We start from the raw sequence: 23108 nt of genomic DNA on the forward strand, positions 1-23108 counted from the left end.
GAAGGAAGGAAAGAAGGAAGGAAGGAAGGAAGGAAGGAAGGAAGGAAGGAAGGAAGGAAGGAAGGAAGGAAGGAAGGAAGGAAGGAAGGAAGGAAAGTGAACTGTCTCAAGTAAGAAACAAAACATAAAAAAGATGTAAAGAGGTAGCCAAAAAAGGTAGAGGGAAATCCTACCATATTTTACAGGACTGGAAAATAGAAGAAGACAAATAAAAGGAAGAAAAGAAAAAGGAATACTGAACATATCAAGTTATGCAGTAAGAATGATGCTTTTGTTGTGTAGAAAGGGGCTTCAGAAAAAGTCTGCTAACTTGAGAGACAGAACTGGGCCACTCCTTGACTTCCCCACTACTAATCCCCAGAAAGAAACAAATTCTTGTGGTCCAAGAAGTAATTATGAGAATACAGATACTATCAGGAGAAAGATTATCCAGGTATGATCGAAGGAAAGATAGGTTAGTGAGGCAAAAGGTTAGTGAATCCCTGCTTAGAGGTATTGGGCCATCTATATGTCTATCAGTCACGAACATTCCTGAAGCATGCACATACCTATAACATGACAGAATCATCCAAGGCTTATCGAAACTGAAAAGTACTACCCACTCCTAGTGATTCATGTAGGGACAAGTGGTACCAACCTAAGGGTCTCAGAACACAGTTAGGTATTATAAAGTCCTGAGAAAGACTAAAGATTTTAGAAAAGTGGATAATATTTTCATCATTGTTGTTCATAGAAGGAGAGTGGGAGTTTCAGAACAGAAAGTAAAAACATCTCAATATTAGAAAGGTTTACAAAGATCATACAACGAATCCATATTTGCATAAAAATAACTTCAACAGCATTTTGGACAAGTGGTCAATTTATCTTTTTTATAAAGACTCCAGTGCACTGCTTTCTAAGGTAGTACATACTACTTTTAAATAACTAATTGTTAAGGTTATTTTCCCTTTATATCAAGCCTAATTTTATATTTGATACTCTTACCAATTACTCTTAGCTCTTCCATATGAGAATTCTTCAAATACTTGGAGATACTTGAATATAAAGAAGGAAACTGTAAGTAAATAAAGTGAACACAGAATAGTATACTTGTCAGATCTCTGGAAAAGGAAAGATTTTAAAACCAAGCAAGAGTTAGAAAAAATTACAAAATGTCAAATAAATAATTTTGATTATATTAAATTAAAAAGTTTTTGTACAATCAAATACTTGGAGGTGGTTATCAAATGTCTCCCTCCTCCCAAATATTCTCTTCATACATAGTTCCTTCAACTAATCTTCCCATGACATGAACTCATGACTCTTCATCACTCTGGTCATCAGCCTCTCAATACCCTCCAATTTATCAATGTCCTCTGCAAAATGTGGATATTGGCTGAACAGGGCAAGACACAGAACAACCAACTCCCTCATGTGGGTGGTATTTATTATATACAACTGAAGAATATAGTAGCTTTTTTAAGTGCCACACTCCACTATTGATTCATATTGAGCTTGTAGTCCACTAAAATCTACACATCTTTTTCAGACATTGTATTGGCCCACCATGCTACTCATCTGAGAAGAATTTTTTCAACCCAAATATAATATTTTAAATGTGTTCTTATTAAATATCATCTTATTCAATTCAGTTCCATGTCTATTTATGACTGTCATAACCTTTTTGGAAAATTCCCCTTTTGCCCAATATATTAACTAGCCCTCCAAATTCTATGTTACCGGCAAAAAAAAGATACTGATACAATGTTAAACAATAGAGTCAAACACAACTGTATAGAACACCACGTAACTATTCTTTTTTGGATATGACGATCCAAGAAGTTCTAGATCCAACACACACACACACACACACACACACACACACATCATGTGAGATTGCCAAATGTCTTGGTAAACTATGGTTGCAGCACTCCTGATATGGCAGGCCAAATATTTAGCATATCAGAAAGCAAATAGTAAAAATTAGAGACAGTTTTTTAAATGAGTCCTCTGACTGGCCCCAGGCATTAATTAAATATGTAAAGTATAGAATACACTTCTCAAAAAAAAGTTCATATAAAAAAATTCTGAGGTTCTTGTGACATTGCAGGAAAAAAAGTTAAATTGATCAGTAGGCTAGTTTTGGAAAAATAAAATGCCTACAAAGAGAGATAGGGATCCTGTTATACTTTGCTGCTTTGATCAAATCTCATGCTTTTTTATATATAGTTATAATTATACATATGTAAACATATAATTGTAATATACATAACAACTATAATATAATATTTATAACTACAATACTGATAACAGATATTATAGTATTTTAACATGTAGAATATAGAAAATATATGATTACTACACATAGCATATATAGTCATATATTATATATTAGAAACAACACTGACAAGCTGGTATTCACCTAAAGGGAAGTAATGAGATTGGGGGAGATTATGTCATTCGAGGACAGCATATAAGAGCCAAGGATGTCTAATCTAAAGAAGAAAATACTTAAGAAAGTCACAGTAGTTCAAGTCAGTCAACAAACATTTAAACATCCACGTAAGTGCTGTGGATACAAAAAGAGGCAAAAGATGGTTCCTGCCCTCAAGAAGATCCCGGTCTAATGAAAGAGATAACAAGCAAACAAAAAGGTACAAACATATACAGTATAAATAGGAAGCAAATAAGAGAGGGAAGGTACTAAAATTAAGAGATATTGAGAAAAGCTTCCTGAAGAATATAGGAGTTTAGTTAGATCTTAAAGGAACCCAGAGAAGTCAGGAGATGGTGATGAGAAGGGAGAGCATTACAGACACAGAATACCAGTATCACAGGATTGAAGAGGTCATGGCAGGGAGTAAACTATAAGAAAACTATAAGAAGAAAGGTAGGAGGTTATAAAGGGCTTTAAATGGCAACAGAAAAGTTTATATTAAATCATAGAGGCAATTGGGAGACACTAGAGTTTATTGAGTAGGGAGATAACATAGTCAAAATTACATGATTAATCTGTGCTTTAGGAAAATCACTTTGGTGGCTGAATAACGGATAGACTGGAGTAGGGAGAGACTTGAGGCAAACAGACCTACCAACATGCTATTACAATAGTCCATGTGTGAAGGGATGAAGACCTGCACCAGGATGGTGACAAAGTCAGAGGGGAGAAGGAGATATATTCAAAAGATCTTGCAAGGATGAAATCAATAGGCCTTAGCAACAGATTAGATATGGGGAGCATGAAAAATAATGAGGAGATGAGGTAGATTACAAACCTGAGGACCAGGGAAGATGATGTAGCTCTCTACATTAATAGTAAAGGTAGGAGAGGCAGAAGTTATAGGGGGAAAGATGAGTTCTGTTTTGGACATGTTCAGCTCAAGATATTCACTGAATATTCCATTTGAAGTATCTGAAAGACAGTTGTAGATGCAAGATTGGAGGTCAGCAGAGAGTTACGAAAGAATAAATGGATTTGAGAATCATCAGCATAGTGATTAAATCCATAGGAGCTGATGAAATCACCAAATGAAGTAGTATAGAGAGAGAAGGGAAGACAGCCCATGACAGAATTCAGTGGAATGCCTACTGTTAAATGGCATGATGATGAGGATCCAACAGAAAAAAGAGTGAGAAGAATCAAATATGTAGGAAGAGAATCAGGAGAATGGTGTCCTGAAAACCTGGAGAGAAGATAATAAGTATTATGGGGAAAAGAGTGATCAACAGTGTCAAAGGATGCAAAAAGTCTAGGACAGTGATGGGCAAACTATGGCCCCTGGGCCAGATGCAGCCCCATGAAATGTTCTATCTGGCTGTGCCACCATTATTCCTAATCTGACAAATACAATGATTAGGATACAATACAATGAAACTTCAAAGGAGTTGCCTTAGAAACAGACTGACAGATGAGCATTTCCTTTCCTTTGGCCCCCTCTTTAAAAAGTTTGCCCATTACTGGTCTAGGAGAATGAGGACTGAGAAAAATGTCAAGTATTTGAAGAGATGTCATACAGGAAAAAAAGATTAGCTTTTTCTGCTTAGCCCTGCATGGAGAGTGAAAGTAGAATAAAATTATTAATTCTATGGTAAAGGTTGCAGAGATTTAGGCTGCATGTGATAAAGAAAGGATTCCCATGCAGGTATTCCTGGGACTTGAAAACTTTTGAGGTCATTTCCAAATCTGACTTTTCTTTTAATCTTTGGGGTTTGGGAGGACCAAACAAGTTATAAGATTCCTTACCACCTTTGCTTCACCAAAAAAAAGTATTTGATGAAATTGTGAAATTATTGAAACCATACTTTTTGACACATTTGATCAAAAAGATCATTCATCATTGAATAAAGATTTTAATTTCAAAAATGGAATCCACAACTTGATGAAGGCATTACTCTTTTTGTTGGAAAGGTGCACTACAATTGGTCCTCGGCACCCTAGTTTAGGATATCTCATGAATGTTGTAGAATTTCATAATATATGGAGTTCAAGATATAACCTCCCCAATAACACTTCTAATAGAATTAAAGTTAAATCACAGACCTGAAATTTATAATATCCTAAAATAAGATTCTAACTAAGAGCATTAGAAAGTGACAGAATTATTATCAATGTTTGACATCCTAATGGAGCAGAAATAGTTCTGGATGGCAAATGTCCACAGAGGACACCATAGTTCAGTTGTCTTAATTAAATATGGCAACTAATATTTTGTAGTAACGGTCCTATAAGAAAAATGTGAAAGATTCCTCATAGTTGATTATTGTACCTTAAGTGTCTGATTCACATTTTGCTGGGTTCTTCTGGTAATTATTCAATGAATCTATGAACTCCTTGTAAGAATAGTGTCCATTTAAATCATACATCTGGACATCTTTGTAGCTGTCAGATTTTCATTTGGATCTTCCTGAATATGAGTTCCTGTCCTTCAAACAAGATGTGAGGCTCCACTCTGGATCTTCAATAGTCCTTCCTTATCTGTGTCCTTTGGGGAAATTCATTTTATTGATCTGACTCACTGGAGATTATGGAAGACTGTACTGACAAAGTGAGAAAGACAATCAATGTATTAGTTTCGATACACAAACTAGCAAAGATTGTGTTTCATATATCCATAGCTTACTGAGACTCAAACCAAGCTAAATGGTAGTAAGGCAAGTCTCTGATGTAGCAGAAATAACACTGAGTAAGATGGTATGGATTGAAATCTCAATTATACTGCTGACTATTACTTTGTAAAAATGAAGATAATTGAACTAGATGACCTCTACGGTCTCTTCCAACTCTAAATGTCTCACTCTATGATCTGGATAAAAAAAGAATGAATTGGTATCTCTGGGGAAAAAATAGTAACTGCTAATATAAATGATGTCCATAACACACAGAAAGAGAGGGGTCTTGCCAATGGGATCAGTGAAAATAGAATATATAAATATTTGTATAAAACACATTTTTAAATCCATATATAGGTTCAGATATATTAACTCCCATTCAGGCTATAGAGTTACACCAGTATTCTGCTCATACATGGAAGGAAGGGAAGCACATATTCTGTAAGAAAGGAAATATTGAGAGAGTATGTCATTCAAAAATCCATCTGACAAAAACTCAATTCAACTCAATACATCAAAAACATATTAAGTAAATTATCAGGCAAGGCACTAGGCATAGAGAAGCCCAGGAGGTATAATAGTCCATATCACTTCGCTCACATGTCAAGGAAGTCTTAGAGTTCAATAATATTCAGAGATTTCTATTATATGGAAATATTGAAGCTATCCATACATGTTATATGTCAATATTCTCACTATACATCTTCCCTATGCCCCACAAGACTTTGTCACAATCAACCCCAATCTGTCAATCAGTAAATAAACATTTATTAAACAACTTCAATGTTCCAGGAATTATAATATGCACTGAAAATACAAAGAAAAGCAAAAGATCATCCCTGCCCTCAAAGAACTTACAATCTAATAGAAGAGACAACATGGTTGTACAAATAAGCCAAATACAGGATAAAATGGAAATAATCAACAGAAAGAAGGCTCTAAAATTAAAAGGTATTGGGAAAGGCTTCCTGTAAAAATTTTAGGTGGGATTTGAAAGAAGCCAGGAGGCCAAGATGAGGAAGGAAAGCATTCTATACATGAAGGACTGCCAGTGAAAATGTTAGGGAAATGGATTGTTTTTTGTTTTGTTTTGTTTTGTATTGTTTTTACGAATAGCAAGAAACCTATACCAACTGAGCCTTCAACCACTTCTAATTCTAGATAAATAGGAGAAAATATATTGTGTAGGATTTCATTGACTCAAGAAGGCAAAGAATGCACCTCTAAAATCTGTCTGCTGGACCTGTAGTGGTATGTGCCCAAGAAAAGGACAAGGGATTCATCACACACTATATAATCCTAGAATTGGTAAAGGCATTTCCCTGATATCATTCTACTGTGCCATAACTTTGAGGCTCAGAAGGCATTCTCAGATAGAAGTCTATGACCTGATGAGCACAGCTAGGTCAAGATAGGGCCCACCCATGACCATGTTGTCATTTCAGTACATGTTAGGAGAAGGAAACACATTCCATAGCACTGGATTCATCAGCATGAGGACGCTTTCCAGAATGTCAAGCAGTTATTGACTTCTGAGTCTGAGTTAATACATTTCAACAACTATAAGCTATCAATTAACAGAAACTACCTTATGGTTTTAAAGCTATGTTTAACCAAATAAATAATATATGGCATTGAGGTTCCTAGTGCTTAGTATTCATTAAGAATATCATCAAAAGACAAGAACTGTGCAAACATTGACAAAGAAGCCCTTTCTATAACAAAAGAAGTCAAGAAGTTATCCATTCCCACCATTATGCTTTTGTCTTTGATCTTAAGCTTCTTATATATAAGGATCATTTCTCAAAATAAAGAAACACTAAATTTTATAATTTAAAATGCAGTGAATCGAAAGATGAAATCTTTGTATTCTGTTCATGACAACATAGCTTTGTCTAAGCTGAAAAGAGCTTAAAAGGTATAGTCCTCAACCAGCTCTTCCTATAGATTCCAGTTAATATTTGTCAGCTCTGCTGAGAGTATTAGAAAAAAGACCTTCCTAGCCACTACTCCCTGTCTAGGGTGTGAGGGATCCCAGTTCAGCTTGTGTTTTGAAATGGAGGCAGTATGGTACAGTAGAAAGAATGCTGAATCTGGAGGCAAAAGCCCTGAGTTAAAAATCTGTCCTCTGCCACTTCTGTGACCTTTTACAGACACTTAATTTCCCTGAACCTTACTTTCCTTATCTCTAAAATGAAGAGGTTGGATTAGATAGTCTATGAAGTCTTTTCTAGCTAAAAGATGCTAATCATGGGCCCTAAGGAATGTAGTTTATAAGTTCCCATTCATTCTTTGCCAAACTGTCATGTCTGTCTTCCGCAAGTGCATGTCTAATCATATCATTCCTCTACTCAATAAATTCTAGTGACTCCTTATTTATTACCTCTATAGTCAAATACAAGCTCCCCTATTTGGCATTTAAAGCTCTTCATAACCTATGCACAACCTACATTTCCAGACTTACTATATATATATTACTCCTGTCAATGCATACTATGTTCAAGCCAAAACCCTCTTATTATTCTGTAGATATGGAACTCCATCTCCCACCTCCACTCCATTGCACTAGTTGTTCCACATGCCTAGAATATACTCCCTCCCCATCTCTTAGAATTTCTAGTTTTCTTTAAAACTCAATTCAAGTGCTACTTTCTACATGAAGACTTTCTTGATCACCTTGCTACCTCAGCTGCTTGTGCCTTCTTCCTGAAATCATTTTATAACTTTTGCATATGCATATATATGTACAAATTTTCTCCTCCAACTAGACTGTAAGATCCTGAAGTGCAAGGACAGTTTCATTTTTATTATTTTATCTCTAGTGTTTAGTGTATACTAGACATTTTGTAAATATTTATTGATTTACTGAGGAATGTTCAATATGAATTATCGCATGCATTAGATATGCATTCTATGGGGAAAATCACTTATTATTTCAAGAGATAGTTATATTATCCCAGTCGTGCTACATCAGGCACAAACAGAATTGCTTAAATTAAAACACTGGCTGGAAGCTATGTCTGATAGCCTGAAATTACTTTTAATGTATTTTTTTAATTATATAAGAATAAACACTTGCCAAGCTGTTAAGCATAAGGTACCAATTACTCAAATTTGGATGATTATTGACTAGGCCTTGGTCAGGTTTCCAAATTGATTTTATGGGACCAATCCGGAGAAATAACATCTCAAATGTAGTAGATCCTATCCCAAAATAACTCAAAGTTCTTACCTCTCAGATCTCTGCTATAGCAATCACAATTCTATGCCAATTATTTACAGATTCCATCATTTCAGATAGTTGACCGCATTTATCTCATTTGAGTTCAGCTAACTTTGGACAGGAATATAATCTGAGCTAATGTTACTGAGAATAAACAAATAGTGCACTCCACACTCTAAAGAATTACCAAAGAGACAACATCTCAGTACTTCTATTAACTATTTCCATCCACATTTAGACAAAAATTTAAAATACTAATAAGACTTTAATCTAGATACCAATTTTTGCTTATTTTTACTTTAATGAATAGGAAAGAGAAGAGAAGGAAAAGAGAAAAGAAAGGTAGAGAGGAAAAGAAATGGGAAGAGAAAAAAGTCTCTGCTAAGAACCAAGGAGCCAAAAAAAGGTGGATTCCTATCATATGATTACAGTCATATGGCCAATTTCATATAAGGTCCTAAATACACATGGATATATATCTAGCATCTCTACTATTGACACATATCAGATGTATGGATATTTGGCAGTAAAAGCAAAAATATAAACTTAGCAAAAATATATTCATAAGGATCATGTGGCAGAAAGGGCAAGTAATTCTACTACAATGGCAAATGGAAATACAGGCATGTAATGGAATAAGGGTAGTAGGAATAAACCTATAGAAAATGTCATCTCTTGCTTAAAGAGAGACAACATGGTATAGTAAATAGAATGCCACACTTGGAATCAGAAAGATTAGTGTTTCAATCCTTTCTCAATCACTTACAAGCTATATGACAATGACTTACTCAACTTTTCTAAGCCACTATTTCCTCTTCTATAATAAAGGATAATACCTATAATACATACTTTACAGAGTTGTTGTGAGGCTCAAACAAGATCATATACATTAAGTACTCTGCAAACTTTAAAGAGTTATGATAAATGTCAGTTATTAGCATTGCCTACAAGTCCGTCACAGTGATAATCAAGTCTGGCCACTCACCCCTGCTTTAGCAGGACAAGTAGGTTATGGATGCAAACATTGTGGTTTGCCACAAATAAAATACAAATGTCGTGCATTAACCTGGTTCCTTTGGAATCTCCTTCTTCTGGTTCACATCCCAGGAGCCATGCTTTGTAAGTTTCTGGGAAAATAAGGATCCCTTTGAAGGGAGTGAGAGTGAACTCTTGGTCTGTGTCTCCCTGGTATACTCAGATGGAATGGGGAAACAGGTCAAGTTAAAAGGAGACTTTGCTACTGAATAAACATAGCTTCAAATTAGGACAAGGCAGTTCCTATCTCAAAAAAACAGTTCTAATATACCTCAATCTCCATTCATTAGGTACCATGTCTAATGAAAAATCTTGTGGTCTCTTTGTTAATCAGTTGCAAAGTGGTCCTTCTAGAGCTTTTGAAACTCCATGAACTTTTTAAAACATTTGTTAACTATATTTCAATAGAACTGGTTTTCTCTGTAATTTTATGTATTTATTTTATGAGCTTAAAAAATTATTCTGAGAAAAGGTCTTATGACACTGCCAAAAGATCCCAGAACCTCCTCCCCCCAAAAGGTTAAGAATACCTGTCTTAAGTTGACAACAGAACTATTAGAAATATATCTAATGGATCAGCAATAGATCCATTATAATCTTAGATGGACGGAATTGTATCTTGGGTACATCTTCTGAAGACTTCCAAAAACCACAGGGTAAGGGAAATTAATAATTTTTCTCTGATCACTGAAGAAGCTAAAGTTATAGCCAAATGGTACTTCTAAACATATTAGTATAACTTTTTAAGACTCATAAGAGGGTACCTCCATTGTTTAAAAGATTATATTAGCTTGGGATATTATAAGTTCTTGTTAATGCATTGTATCTTTTGAGATCTCATAATTATATGAGATATCAGTAGGTTTCTACAATATAATTTTCCCAAAATAGTTTTTAGTATAATAGAATACTAGCAGGTTGAAATCCTGCACATTTCTTGCTAGTTTCATGGACATCAAAACAAAAGATTATGATTATCATATGTTATGGTGTGAATTAATTTTGTGTATGTGTTGGACCAGATAACAGTTAAGTTCTCTTCAAATTTTAAGTTATTTGATTCTGCTATTTTATGCCCAGATAAATCTTGGAACAATTAAATTTTTTTAAAAACCCTTACCTTCTGTCTTGGAGTCAATACTGTGTATGGGCTCCAAGGCAGAAGAGTGGTAAGGGTGGGCAATGGGGGTCAAGTGACTTGCCCAGGGTCACACAGCTGGGAAGTGTCTGAGGCCAGATTTGAACCTAGGACCTCCCGTCTCTAGGCCTGGCTCTCAATCCACTGAGCTACCCAGTTGCCCCCGGAACAATTAAATTTTAAGAAATTATTCAATATACCTTCAGAGACAAAAAAATTAAGAAATCATGCTATTGCTATATCTAATTCATGCCTCATCCTTATCCTTTCATTTCCTGTTGTAAAAGGAGTAGAACATATGCTGAATTATAATACTTGTGTTACTTTTCTTCCTAGGGTGACTCAGGTGGACCACTGGTTAGTTCAGATTCTAGAGGCATTTGGTTTCTTGTTGGAATCGTGAGCTGGGGAGATGAATGTGCTCTTCCAAATAAGCCTGGAGTCTATACTAGAGTCACTTCCTACCGAAACTGGATTAAGTCAAAAACTGGCATCTAGATCAACAATTCCCTATAGATTAAAGCACACAGCTTATAGAAAGTCTTTAAACTGCTAAACCACATTTGAATAAATATGAAATTCCTAATGCATGCTAAGATTACAAATTTAAGTTTACATAATCCAAGACCTGATTTTGTTTGCCCATACCAATGATAAATATTAGGGTTTATTAAGAAACAAAAATGCCATTTAAAAATACAATATTTACATAAACCATACATTTGAAAAAGTTTATAGTATTAATTTTAATGATTTTAAATATTAAATTTTTATTTTAATTATCAAACTTTAAACATTTTTACTTATTTACTTCTTTGGCTATCAAGGATTAGCAAATTAAAATATTCAGTGTAACAACCTGTTAATAGACTACCTTGCTATGTGACAACAGATATTAAACAGGTAATATTCAGAAACACAACCAGAGAGCTAATGGTAATACTGCATTATTATATATTTATAAAATATTATTACCAAATAATATTATTCACAAGAAAAATTCAAGTTGTACTTATTATAATACAATGAAACAAGCAGTATATTAGTCTTCTAAGATACTTTGGGGACATTTCTGACATTTCTGATGTTACTTCTAACATATCCCTTTCCTCTGTGCATTGATTTTCTCATCTGTTAAATGAATAGGTTATTCTTACTATATGTAAGAGAATTAAATCTAAAAATAATTCAAAAAGTAATTTTAAATTCACAGTATTTAGAGCTGAAAGGGATCTTAGGGTCCTAGTACCAATTTCCCTTCATCTTTATATAGCAGCAAAATTAAACCCTAAAAAAGGTAAATTGATTTGCCAACCACATAGGTTCTGAACAATAAATTTGTGTTTCAAATCTGAGTCCTTTAGCTACAAATTTTGTCCTCTTTTTATTATTAAATATTGTCTCTAACTCATTTCATATCCTGGTAAATGATTTAAATAGACTACACTATGCAATAATTTGCAAAATTTATCATTTTATGAAACAAAATTGGTTGTCCTTTCTTGTGAAAAAGTCGGGTCACATTTATTTGAAACAATATAATCATAAACTATTATGTTTAAGTTTAAATCCATAAAAAACTGTCTTTATAAAAAAAATCTGTCTTATAGGACACAGATATATAGACATATGAAGACCATAATTAAAGTGGTTATTTGGGGGTTTAAAAAATGAAATGTATATTCTATATCTATAACAACATAGGCAAGATACCATTAAAATTGAATGCAATTATATCTGTAAAAAGGAATTCTTTATTCTTTTTTTAAATTTAATTGGCAACCATGAAGGAACCTTGAACCCACAATCTTCTTTTTACATATCAAAGCCTAAAATAACTGGAAGATGTCCAAAAAACCTGAAAGACTTTTAAACAACTCTCATTTCTTCCCAGACAAAATTCACCTAAACTCTCAAACTACTTACCAACACAAAGTAAAGAACAAAAATACTCTGGCATTAGAAGAAGAAAATGAGAGTTGACAGAGAAGGGGCAGGAATATGTATAAATGACTGTCCTCTCCCTTCTTGTATGTGGTTCACAGTCTTAGCTTTAATTATATTTTCTGTTTAGCTAAGTTTTTTTAATTCATTATTGAAAAAATTCCAAGATGGTCAACTTTTCTACTTTAGTAAGCACAGTCAATGGAATGTAATTCACTATTTTCTTTGATGACTCAGAATCCTTTGCAGAGCCTGAACAGAAAATTTCATTGTACATTCTTGTAATAAAGATGGAAAAGATATAGAAGTCTGGGCTGAATCTTTACTGAACCCAGAACATATTCTGAACAAAATCATATTATTCTGACTAAACTCTTATTATCTTCTTGTTTTCTTATCATTTGTCACTTCCTACTAAAAGTAGATACCCCTCCCAAAAAAATCCAGTTGATTAAACTTTCTGATTAGTTGGGTACCACTAAATCAAGATTTTATTATTTGATGAAGGGGTTCTACCTAAAAATCACAATTCTTTGGTGCCATGGTTAAAACAAGTTCTATAGAACAAGTAATATTGTATATTTTTTAAAATTCTACTCCCTATAAAAGTTACTCTTTATAACAAAATACATAACACTTCAAATTGTAGGCTGAATGAGAAAAACTAACCAATAGCTGAACAGTTTATTCTTCAGTTCCCAATAAATACCCATTCCTTCCAAGACGAAATCCACCTAAACTCTCAAACTGCTTACCAATGCAAAGTAAAGAACAAAAGTATTCTTGCATTAGAAGAAAAAAAGGAGAATTGACCAAGATGGGGCAGGAATATGTGTAAATGACCCTGCACTCCCCCTTCTTTTATGGGGTTCACAGCATTTGCAGACTGTATCAGCTCTTTCATCTCTGGATCTTGCAGATTACAAATGTGATTTTTAATAGCATATAAATTTTGAAGGAGTTATGCTACAACAAATAAATTTAGATGTCCTTTGAAGTTTATTTCTAAAGGGATTTTGCATATAATGCTAATACTATTAATACTAGTAACATGGTGAGGGGGTTTCTTTTTATTTTTAATATGACTTTAAAAAATCAGCTTAGCAAGTTCATTCATTCTCATTTTTATTTATTTCAATTTTATATCCTCAAAAATAACCAAGTAATCCTTTGCTTTACATTTAGCAGCTAGCTCAGTACCTAAAGGGGAAAAAAGAGTTGAATATACATTTATTGAATTATTCATTGAAAAGAATTACTGAATTATACTCGATCACAAGAAAGAAGGAACAAAAATGAAATAAGGAGTATAACATACAAGAATTACTAAGAATGAAATTAGTACTAGAAGCTATAAAGTTAGACAATTAGCCTTAATGAGTTTCAACTTGATTTAAATTGATGAGGTCAATAAATAAATATATTTTCTGAATTTTATTTGTAAAATAAGGATTGATGCTATATAATACCTATATCCTCATCCTAATCTGTAATCAATACAAGTATGGTTAGGCTTCTATAACATTCAATCTAGAAATAGAAGGGCTTGAGTCTCTCACACTTTAGAGTTGCATTGCACAAAGCAAAGATAATCTTCTCTTTTTGTGTTTTGCTGTTAAGTCCAGAATTATATATACATATATATGTATATATATATATATGATTTTGACTGTATTAGGTAATGATCAGCAGAGAATTCAAATGAAAATTCTACCTTCACTTGGTTCCAGCAGCCTAAATAAACTTTACCAAAAGAAAAATGTCTCACCACAAGCTTAATATAAAATGTATTAAGAAACAATAAAGTATAATGGACTTTGTTATATTTCTTGCTACTAAAATGATTCCTGCATATTTTTAGTCCTTATGAATATAAGTAGTAGTAACTAATTTTAATTAAAATACAGTTTGAAATCTTTTCCTTTGTCAAATATGTGATTATGTATGAATTTTTAACTAAAAATAAATAATCATCTGTCTATGCCATTTCATTGGTTTTGAAATATTATATATTATTTTTCCTTCTGTTAGGCTAAAATATGCACCTTTTCATTTATAACTTTCTTTCTTTCACTTTACTTTTTACTGTCCTGACTTTTTACAAGTCAGTTCTAGAAAAAAAATTTTCATAAAGCTCACAATGTTTTCCAAATAATATGAGATACCTTAAAAAATTATGAAATTGCCATTTTTATTTCCATCATAGTAAGATTTAGAAATACTTTGTGCCTTAAATAGTTTTGCTTCCCAGATTGTTTGTTTTTTTTAATTTCTAAGCGTCTCTGGGAAGAACATGGTACAGTTGGAAAAGCATGGTTTTGTACTTAAAGACCTGGGTTCAAATCCCAGGTCTGTCACTTAATACCTGTGTGTCCTTGGACAAATCATTTTGTCTCTTTTATCCTCGGTTTCCTTATCTCTGATCAATGTTATGACCAATATTAACTCCACAATACCAATGATAATGCATGCGTCCCACGTCAAGGTGTAGAGGTAATGGACTATTAATACAGAGTTAGAAATACATTTCCAGACATAATCATTGCAATAAAAACTGGATTTGCTCAACACATTTAAAATTTTTCTCATTCTTTTTTCTTTTTTATTGTTTTATATATCAACATAAATTTTAATAAGTATTTTCTCACATGAATACATTTTTTTAAAAAAGACTTATTTGGGGGAGAGGAAGAATTGGGAAAAGGAATGGGGAATTAATGATAGGGATACAAAAAATGGAGAATAAAGGAAAGAAAAGAAAGACATTTTTAAAATAAAAAGAATATAGGGTCAGGTGAGAAGGATGGCTCAGAGAACAACAGAGACAGGGCAATATTGTTACTATCACATTAAATTTTGTATCGTAAAGTAGCACATACTAGCTGTGTGACCCTGGGCAAGTCACATAACTTCTCAGTGCCCTGGGGAACTAAAATGATAAATTTCAGTAAAGGGGCTAGCCTATACTGGTAGAGGAAATTTCTTTTTGGGGAATTTCCTAAAACAATAAAATTATAAGTTCAATCTCTCTTATAATAAAATCTATATTTAGTAGATTCATGGATTCATTATAAACTTAATTTTCCATTCTTGTTCATGATTTTCTAATTTAAATATATATATATATATATTTTTTTTTAAAGATGAGACTGTATTCCAAGGGGTTGATAGACTATAACTTGTGGCCTAAATCCAGCCAACTTGCATTTTAATAGCTCCCCAACTAAGAATGACAGATTTTAAAATCAATATAGCTTTATTTTAAAATTCCAAAACCAGGGGCAGAACCAAAATGGCAAATAAAAACAGTAATTTAGTTGAATTTTCCCAATATTTCCCTCCATAATTTTCAAATAATGCCTCAAATAGATTACTGGAGCAGTAGAACCAAAAAAGAGTCCGACTGAGACATTTTTCCAGTCTGAGGTCTATGCACCAAGATGGAGGCCAGCCTGGAACTCATGCAGGCTCAACAGCAATGGGTCTTGGAATGAGAAAGCAGCTGTAGCTGCACTATATGGAGCACTTAACTGCGCAATGGTAAGGAGGTCAAACAACTAGTCAGAAACAGCTTACAAGGCACCCTCTGTTGGCAGTACTTCTAGGATATGGTATTATTTGGCAAATGTATTGCCCATACAGAGTTCTGAGTCACAGTTCCAGGATAGATGTCATTTATGGTCAATCACAAGGGAGCAGGGACCCTAGTTGCACTTCAGGGTCAGAAGAAGCATTAGTACTTGCAACTGTAGGGAAAAAGAGCCCTTTCTCAGTAAAGACCATAGCCCAAACTGGAAGAACAGGGGTCATACTTCTACTCAGGTAATATGATACTGGAAACATGGAAAACTTATAGACCTCCAGAAAGTTGTGAAAATAGCAACATGAAAAATGATTAAGTTTGGATTAGTGGATACCTCATCTCTAAGTGAGTAGAGTCCAACTTTAAAATAAAGGTCAAAGTTAAGAAATAGGCTAGAAAAAATGATCAAAAGAAGAACCTGACTATAGAAAGCTATTATAGTGGTGAGAAAGACTAAGAGATAAACTCAGAAGACAACAATATGTAAACAGCTATAAGCAAAGCCTCAAAGGAAAATACTATTTGGAAACAAGCCCAACAAGAATTCCTAGAAGAGTTAAAGAAAGAGATGAAAAATTAGGAAAAGAAATGAGAGTTATGCAAAAAAAAAATTGAGAAGAGAATTATCAGTTTAGTGAAAGAGGCATTTAAAAAAACACAGAAGAGGAGATACCTAGGTGGCTCAGTAGATTGAGAACCAGGCTGAGAGAGAGCAGAAGTCCTGGGTTCAAATCTGATCTGATACATTTCCTTGTTGTGTGACTCTGGGTAAATTATTTAATCCCCTTTGCTTAGCCTTTACTACTCTCCTGCCTTATAACTAATATATAGCATAAATACTAATATGGAAGGTAAAGTTTCTTTTTAAATATTAAAAACTATAAGACCTTGAAAAAAACAGAACTGACTAACTGACCAAATTGGGGGGAGGGGAGGAGTCAAAAAATTAACTGAAGAAAAGAAGTGCTTAACTGGTAGAATAGGCCAAATGGAAAAAATAGTCCAAAAGATCACTGAAAAAAATAATATCTTAAAAATTGGAATCACATAAATGGAAGCTAATGACTCCATGAGACATCAAGAAATTATAAAACCAAGTCAAAAGAAAAAAGTAGAAGAAAATGTGAAATATCTCATCAGAAAAACAACTGACTTGGAAAATAGATTGAGAAGAAAGAATGTAAGAATTTTCTGACTATTGTGATACAGAGAGGAGGGCTTAACAGTTTGCAGGCTTTTGCTGAGTGCTTATGTCAGTTAAGAGGTTTTAGAATCTTGGAAGAGTTTCAGTTCGCATAAGCACTCAGCAAAAGCCTGCAAACTGTTAAGCCCTCCTCTCTGTATCACAATACCTAAAAGCCAAGATCAAAGAAAGAGCCTATGTATCATTGAAGGAGCTTAGTGTTTTCTTTTTCCAACTTTGGAAACACTATTGACTATCTATTTGTGGTTTTTATAGATTGATTTAACTCTGGATTCTGAGTCTGCTAAGGCTTAGAGTTCTAACTTGATCTTGTTGAGACTCAACCAGCTAGCCTTTGCTATTTTTATAACTTAAAGGTGAAGTTAAGAATTATAAGGACAATAGTGGTAGTTTTACTTAGAATAGTAAAAATTTGGGTTAGTCAGATCAGGAGGGATAAGTATAGCCTGTGAATAAAAGAGAAGTGGTTCCTTATGGAACCAGGGAGTTTTATTTGGGTGGTGTTAGAATCCCTTAGAGTTAGAAATCCTTTTGATCTTCATATATTTCAATAAACATTTTATTTTTTATAATAAGAGTCTCTTTAGCATTCCTTGTGCCTGACTCAGAAGAGAAGTTCATTTATGAGCTTCATTTCACTTTATCACTGAAGATACTTTTGATTAAAGTATCTGAACAGTTTTGAACCTTTATCTGCATAGTTTTCCTCATTTATTTTTACAGTTCTCACCTATTATTTTTACACTGTTATGAATAAAACTGATATATATGGATATTGATAGAAGTATTAATATTTTAATTAAAGTCATGTTGGAAAAATAAATCACCCGCCATTACCTTCTCCCTCCTGGCTGCCTTCTACCAAAGAGAGACCTCCCCCAATGACATCAGGAGTACTTATACTTTTCATCTATGTAATCTCACTTCCTGTCTACCTATATTACAAGAGGAATCATGGGAAATGTAGTTTCCAAGTCCCCTAAACATCCACAGGAAGTTTATGTCACATATCTAAATATTTAAGGCTCAAATGAACCCCAAATTTCCACTAACACAACACCATGTATCATATTTCAAAAAACTATCAAGAAAAAGAGAGGTGATTGGGAGCCAGCTCTAGAGACAGGAGGTCCTAGGTTCAAATCTGGCCTCAGACACTTCCTAGCTGTGTTACTCTGGGCAAGTCACTTAACCCCCATTGCCTAGCCCTTACCATTCTTCTGCCTTGGAACCAATAACAGTATTGATTCTAAGAGGAAAGGTAAGGGTTTAAAATTTTAAAAAAAGAAAAAAGGAAAAAATAAAAGGAGAGGTAGAATGGGGAACATTATCTCATAAAAGAGTTTCACAAGGAAGAGCTTTTATAGTAGGGGAAAATGGGGGAATTGGGGAAGCAGCCAGTAATGCTTGAACTTCACTCTGATCAGATTTGGGTCAAAGAGGGATGAAGATAGGTAAAGAGATAGAGAGTGAACCAGATAGATTTAAATTTGTGTATGTGTAATTTAGATTTGTGTATGTTTATATACGCACTACACCTAATTGAGTATATCTATATCTATATCTGTGTGTATGTAAATACAAAAAACAAAAATAAAAACTCTTTTGGGTATAAAAATCTATCTTACCCAATAAGGAAGTAGATGAAGAAAAAGATAAAAGAAGGGGATAGGGCAGTGATAAAAGGGAAGGTGGATTAAGGAGGGCAATGGTCAGAAGCAAAGTGGACTTTTGAGGAAGGACAGGGTAAAAAGAAAGAAGAGTAAACATAAGAAAAAAAGGTTTGAGAAAAATACACAATAATCATAATTTGAACATCAGTGGGATGAATTCACCCATAAAATGGAAGAAAATAGCAGAATGGATTAGAAACCAGAATCCAACAATATGTTGTTTGGAAAAGAAACATCTGAAGTAGAAAGACACACAGAGAGTTAAAATAAGAGGCTGAGGCAGAACATATTATGCTTCAGTTAAAGTAAAAAAGACAAGGGGTATCAATCATGATCTCAAATAAAACAAAAGCAAAAATTTGCCTAATTAAAATAATCAGGGAATCTACATTTTACTAAAAGCTACAATATGCAAGAAAGTAATATTTAAAAAATTACGGCAGGCATCTCTGATAAAGGCTTCATTTCTCAAAAAAATACGGGGAATTTATAAAATATATAAAATAATAGCAATTCTCCACTTGATAAATTGTCCAAGGATATGAACAAGCAGTTTTCAAAAGAAGAAAGCAAAGCTCTATTATCATATGGAAAAATACTCTAAAATACAATTGAACAGATCAGAAATGATAAAAGTTGGAGGGGATATGGAATGATAGGTACACTAAATAATTCTTTGTTAAGTTGTGAACTGTTTCAACCATTCTAGACAACAATTTGGAATTATGTATAAAGGCTATAAAATTCTACATACCATTTGACCCAAAAGAACCACTTCTAGGTCTATATCCCAAAGAGATTAAAGAAAAAATGAAAAGGACTTATATATTCAAAAATATTTATAGCAACTCTTTTTATGGCAAAGAATTAGAAATTGAAGGGATGCCAGAAATTGAGGAAAGGCTAAACAAAGATATATTGTGATAGAATTCTATGGTACTACAAACACTGATGAAAGGGGTGGTTTCCAAAAAAACCTTCAAAGTCCTATATGAACTGATGCAAAGTGAAATAAGTAGAACCAACACAGCAATGACAATATTATGATGATAATCAACTATGAAAGACTTTACTAAGACAAATATAACAATCCAACATAATTCTGAAGGACTCATGATGAAAAATGCTACACACGAAAGAGAATACTGATAAACTCTGAGTGCAAATTAAAGTATAATTTTCTCATTTTATTTTTCTTGCATTTTTGTATCATGGCTAATATGAAAATAGGTTTTGCCTGATTTCAGATGTATAATTAATATTATATTGTTTGCCTTCTCAGAGGAAGGAAAGGGCTGAAAGGAGAGAATTTAGAACTCAAAATTTTTTAAGAATGTTAAAAATAAAAAATAAATTTTATGTAAAAACTATTCTTAGCCAAAAGGCATGCAAAATTAGGAGACTTTGGCCCTAAGGATGGAGTTTATGGACCCCTGGACTAGATAAATGGTAAGTTCTCTTCAGGATCTAATTCTTTGACCCGTCTACCATTTTGATTTCACAAATTCTTCATTAACTTCACTCTCTGTTTCCTACATTCAAACATCTTCAAATTTAACATAAAATAAAACTATTCTTTTTTTCTCTACTCATTATTATCACAGAGTATTATTTTTGATAGGATAAAATAAGATAGCACCTGAAATAGCACTGATTGGTAATAGCACTATATTCAGAAAGAAATCTATACTATCATTCTTTTCTAATCTGGTATTTACTTTTCCTTCTCCATAGCCCAAACTAGTTTTCTCCAAAGCAAAATGCTTGCGCCACCCCCAAAAGCCTTCTTCTATGGCCATTAATCTTCATTTTCTACATTCAAATATAGAGAAGGAATATTTAGTCTACTTCTTACTAACAAAGCCATTCCTAGACCATTGTTGCATTGTCATTTAATATTCTTTCTTCTTCTGAAGTGCATATCACTCTCTCCACAGCCTCAGCACTTTTACTCAACCTCCACAAAGAATTTTAACTTATTTTATGATTTGAACACTTGGCTCAGAGTTTTCCTTTTCACCTTATCCCCTGTCATAATGATTTCAACATCTACACTAAAGATCAACACAACACATTGGCTCCAATCTTCCTCAGCTTTCTGAATTCCAATTGATTTCATTTTATTTCACTTTAACTTTTTGCCTAAACAACCACACCTTGAACCTTGTCATCTCTTGGAACTGCTCCAAATGCAAGGTCTTAAATTTGAAGCCTTCATGTTATAAAACAAGTTTCTTACTTTCTAAGTCTTATATTCTTTATTACTTATTATCTACTTTTATTATGACCTCTGACCTCTTGACTACAACTATGTGTCACTCTCACTGTCCATTGTTTCCATTCTACTTTCTAAGTAGCCCATTACATTTGGTCAGTCTACAGAGAATGCAAATTTGGTCCTCTATAATTCATGTTATCAAGGAAAAAATCTGTATTAGGAAATATATCCCATCTAAACCTTGTTATTCCATCATAGCTAGTAGAGTGTAAGATATTTTTGTCAGTTAAATACTTGCTCATATCTATAACAGAAGTTGCTGAGAAAGAGGAATGGCTCTATGCTCAACCACTTGAACAAGCCCATGTAGCTTACTGCATTGATAAATTCAGGGTTATATCACAGCAATGGAAAGAACTTTGAACATCATGTAGTCTAAATGTCTATCTCATGCAGGAGTCCACTCCACTACATCTCTGCTATTTGAGGTATTGGTAATATCCAATTACACAGATTCTATTTGAGCACTTCAAGAAATATGGAGCTTACTCTATCACAAAATAGCCAAATCTATTTGGGGAGAGCCCTAATTCTTATAAAGTTCTCCTACAAGCTAAGCTTTTGCCATATAATTTCCAACCACTGAACTGAATTCAAGTCCCCAACCCCACAGAAAATAAATCTAATTCCTCTTCCACATAATAGCCTTTAAAATATCAAAAGGCAACAATAATATTCTCTATCAGACTTCTCTACAAATCCAACCACTTCCTTCTATTGTTCCTTGAATAATATAGTCTCCATACTCTTCACCACTCCTCTGACAAACCATAGTTCACTATTGTTTCTTAAAACGTGGTACTGTTGCAAGGGTATTGAATGCTTTTTGATTTTTGGTATTGGTATGGATATTAACAATATCTGTGTCTTGAGTGAACAGGCTGTTGCTTTTGACTGTTGAGAAAGATGGTTTCTCAAAGCAGTCTAAAAGAATTCCAGCTAAGGCTAGTTATATAAAACTCTTTTTATTGTAGGTATAAAATTTTAAGGAAGGGAAAGGAAAAGGAAAAACAGATAGAAAAGTACTTCTTATGTTTTTGTAAGGTCCCTATTCTACTAAATCCTAACTATAACCATCCAAATCTGGTCCATGAGTACCTGCTTCTCCCTCAAACAGAGTCAAGGCTATCCTCTCTTCCTTTTTATCTAAAATCCAAAATCCTTAACTATCTATCCTAATCTAAAATATAAACTTATAATAGAGAAGAACAAGTCAGAGTTATCTTTCCTGCTGTTCAGACTTGATTTCCAGCTGGTCAGAAATTCCACTGCCTTTTCCATTCAGACAGATCAGACTTTGCTGCCACCTATTGGGGCAAGCACAGGAACTGCACCCAACAATATCCTTCCTCTATAGCCTGATAAGATGGGGTTTCAGGGATGTGAATTCACCAAGATATTCCAAACTCACAGAGCCACTCTAGGACAATCTTCCTTGAACCAGATCAGCCCAAAAGAAATTCATTGGACCAACTGTCTTTCCCAAAGCTCCTTAAGGAAATTCTCTCCCATCAATCATCTCTGAGATTCCATTCAGATTTAAAGAAACCCCAACTCACTTATCTCTCTAATGTATCTATCAATAGATTTTGTTAACTAACCCTATTTCTAATGAACTGTTGAATAATAATGAATATTTCTCTACAGTACCCAGAATGGAGATATTTATATTTTCACATTGCTCATTTTTATGCTATACTTTTATTAATTCAACTTGCCTACATTTTTTCTTTTTTGTATTCACATCATATGATTAGCTTGTACTGAATTTCTGGTCAATTGAAATGCTATAGTTGTCCTTAACATGAACTGCTATTGAAATTGATCTTTCCCTAATTTATGCTTATGCCATTTATTTTTTGAAGAATTGTTTAAATAGCTTATTAATGTCTTGCATATATAATCATAAACATTAACTTCTACTGGACTTTAAGGTTTAAAT

General features: G+C 33.5%; 1 protein-coding gene across 1 annotated transcript in view; it reads left to right on the top strand.

The window, feature by feature from the left end:
• The window catches only part of LOC123252384 (transmembrane protease serine 11C-like), an 81009-nt gene extending 70027 nt beyond the window's left edge, over positions 1 to 10982 (top strand). The window contains exons 8-9 of the mRNA XM_044681721.1: positions 5446 to 5552; positions 10821 to 10982. Coding sequence (XP_044537656.1) covers positions 5446 to 5552; positions 10821 to 10982 — 269 coding nt within the window. The remainder of the gene's footprint in view (positions 1 to 5445; positions 5553 to 10820) is intronic.
• The last annotated feature ends 12126 nt before the right edge of the window (positions 10983 to 23108 follow it).

Source organism: Gracilinanus agilis, chromosome 6 (genome assembly GCF_016433145.1).
Source record: "Gracilinanus agilis isolate LMUSP501 chromosome 6, AgileGrace, whole genome shotgun sequence".
NCBI lineage: Eukaryota > Metazoa > Chordata > Mammalia > Didelphimorphia > Didelphidae > Gracilinanus > Gracilinanus agilis.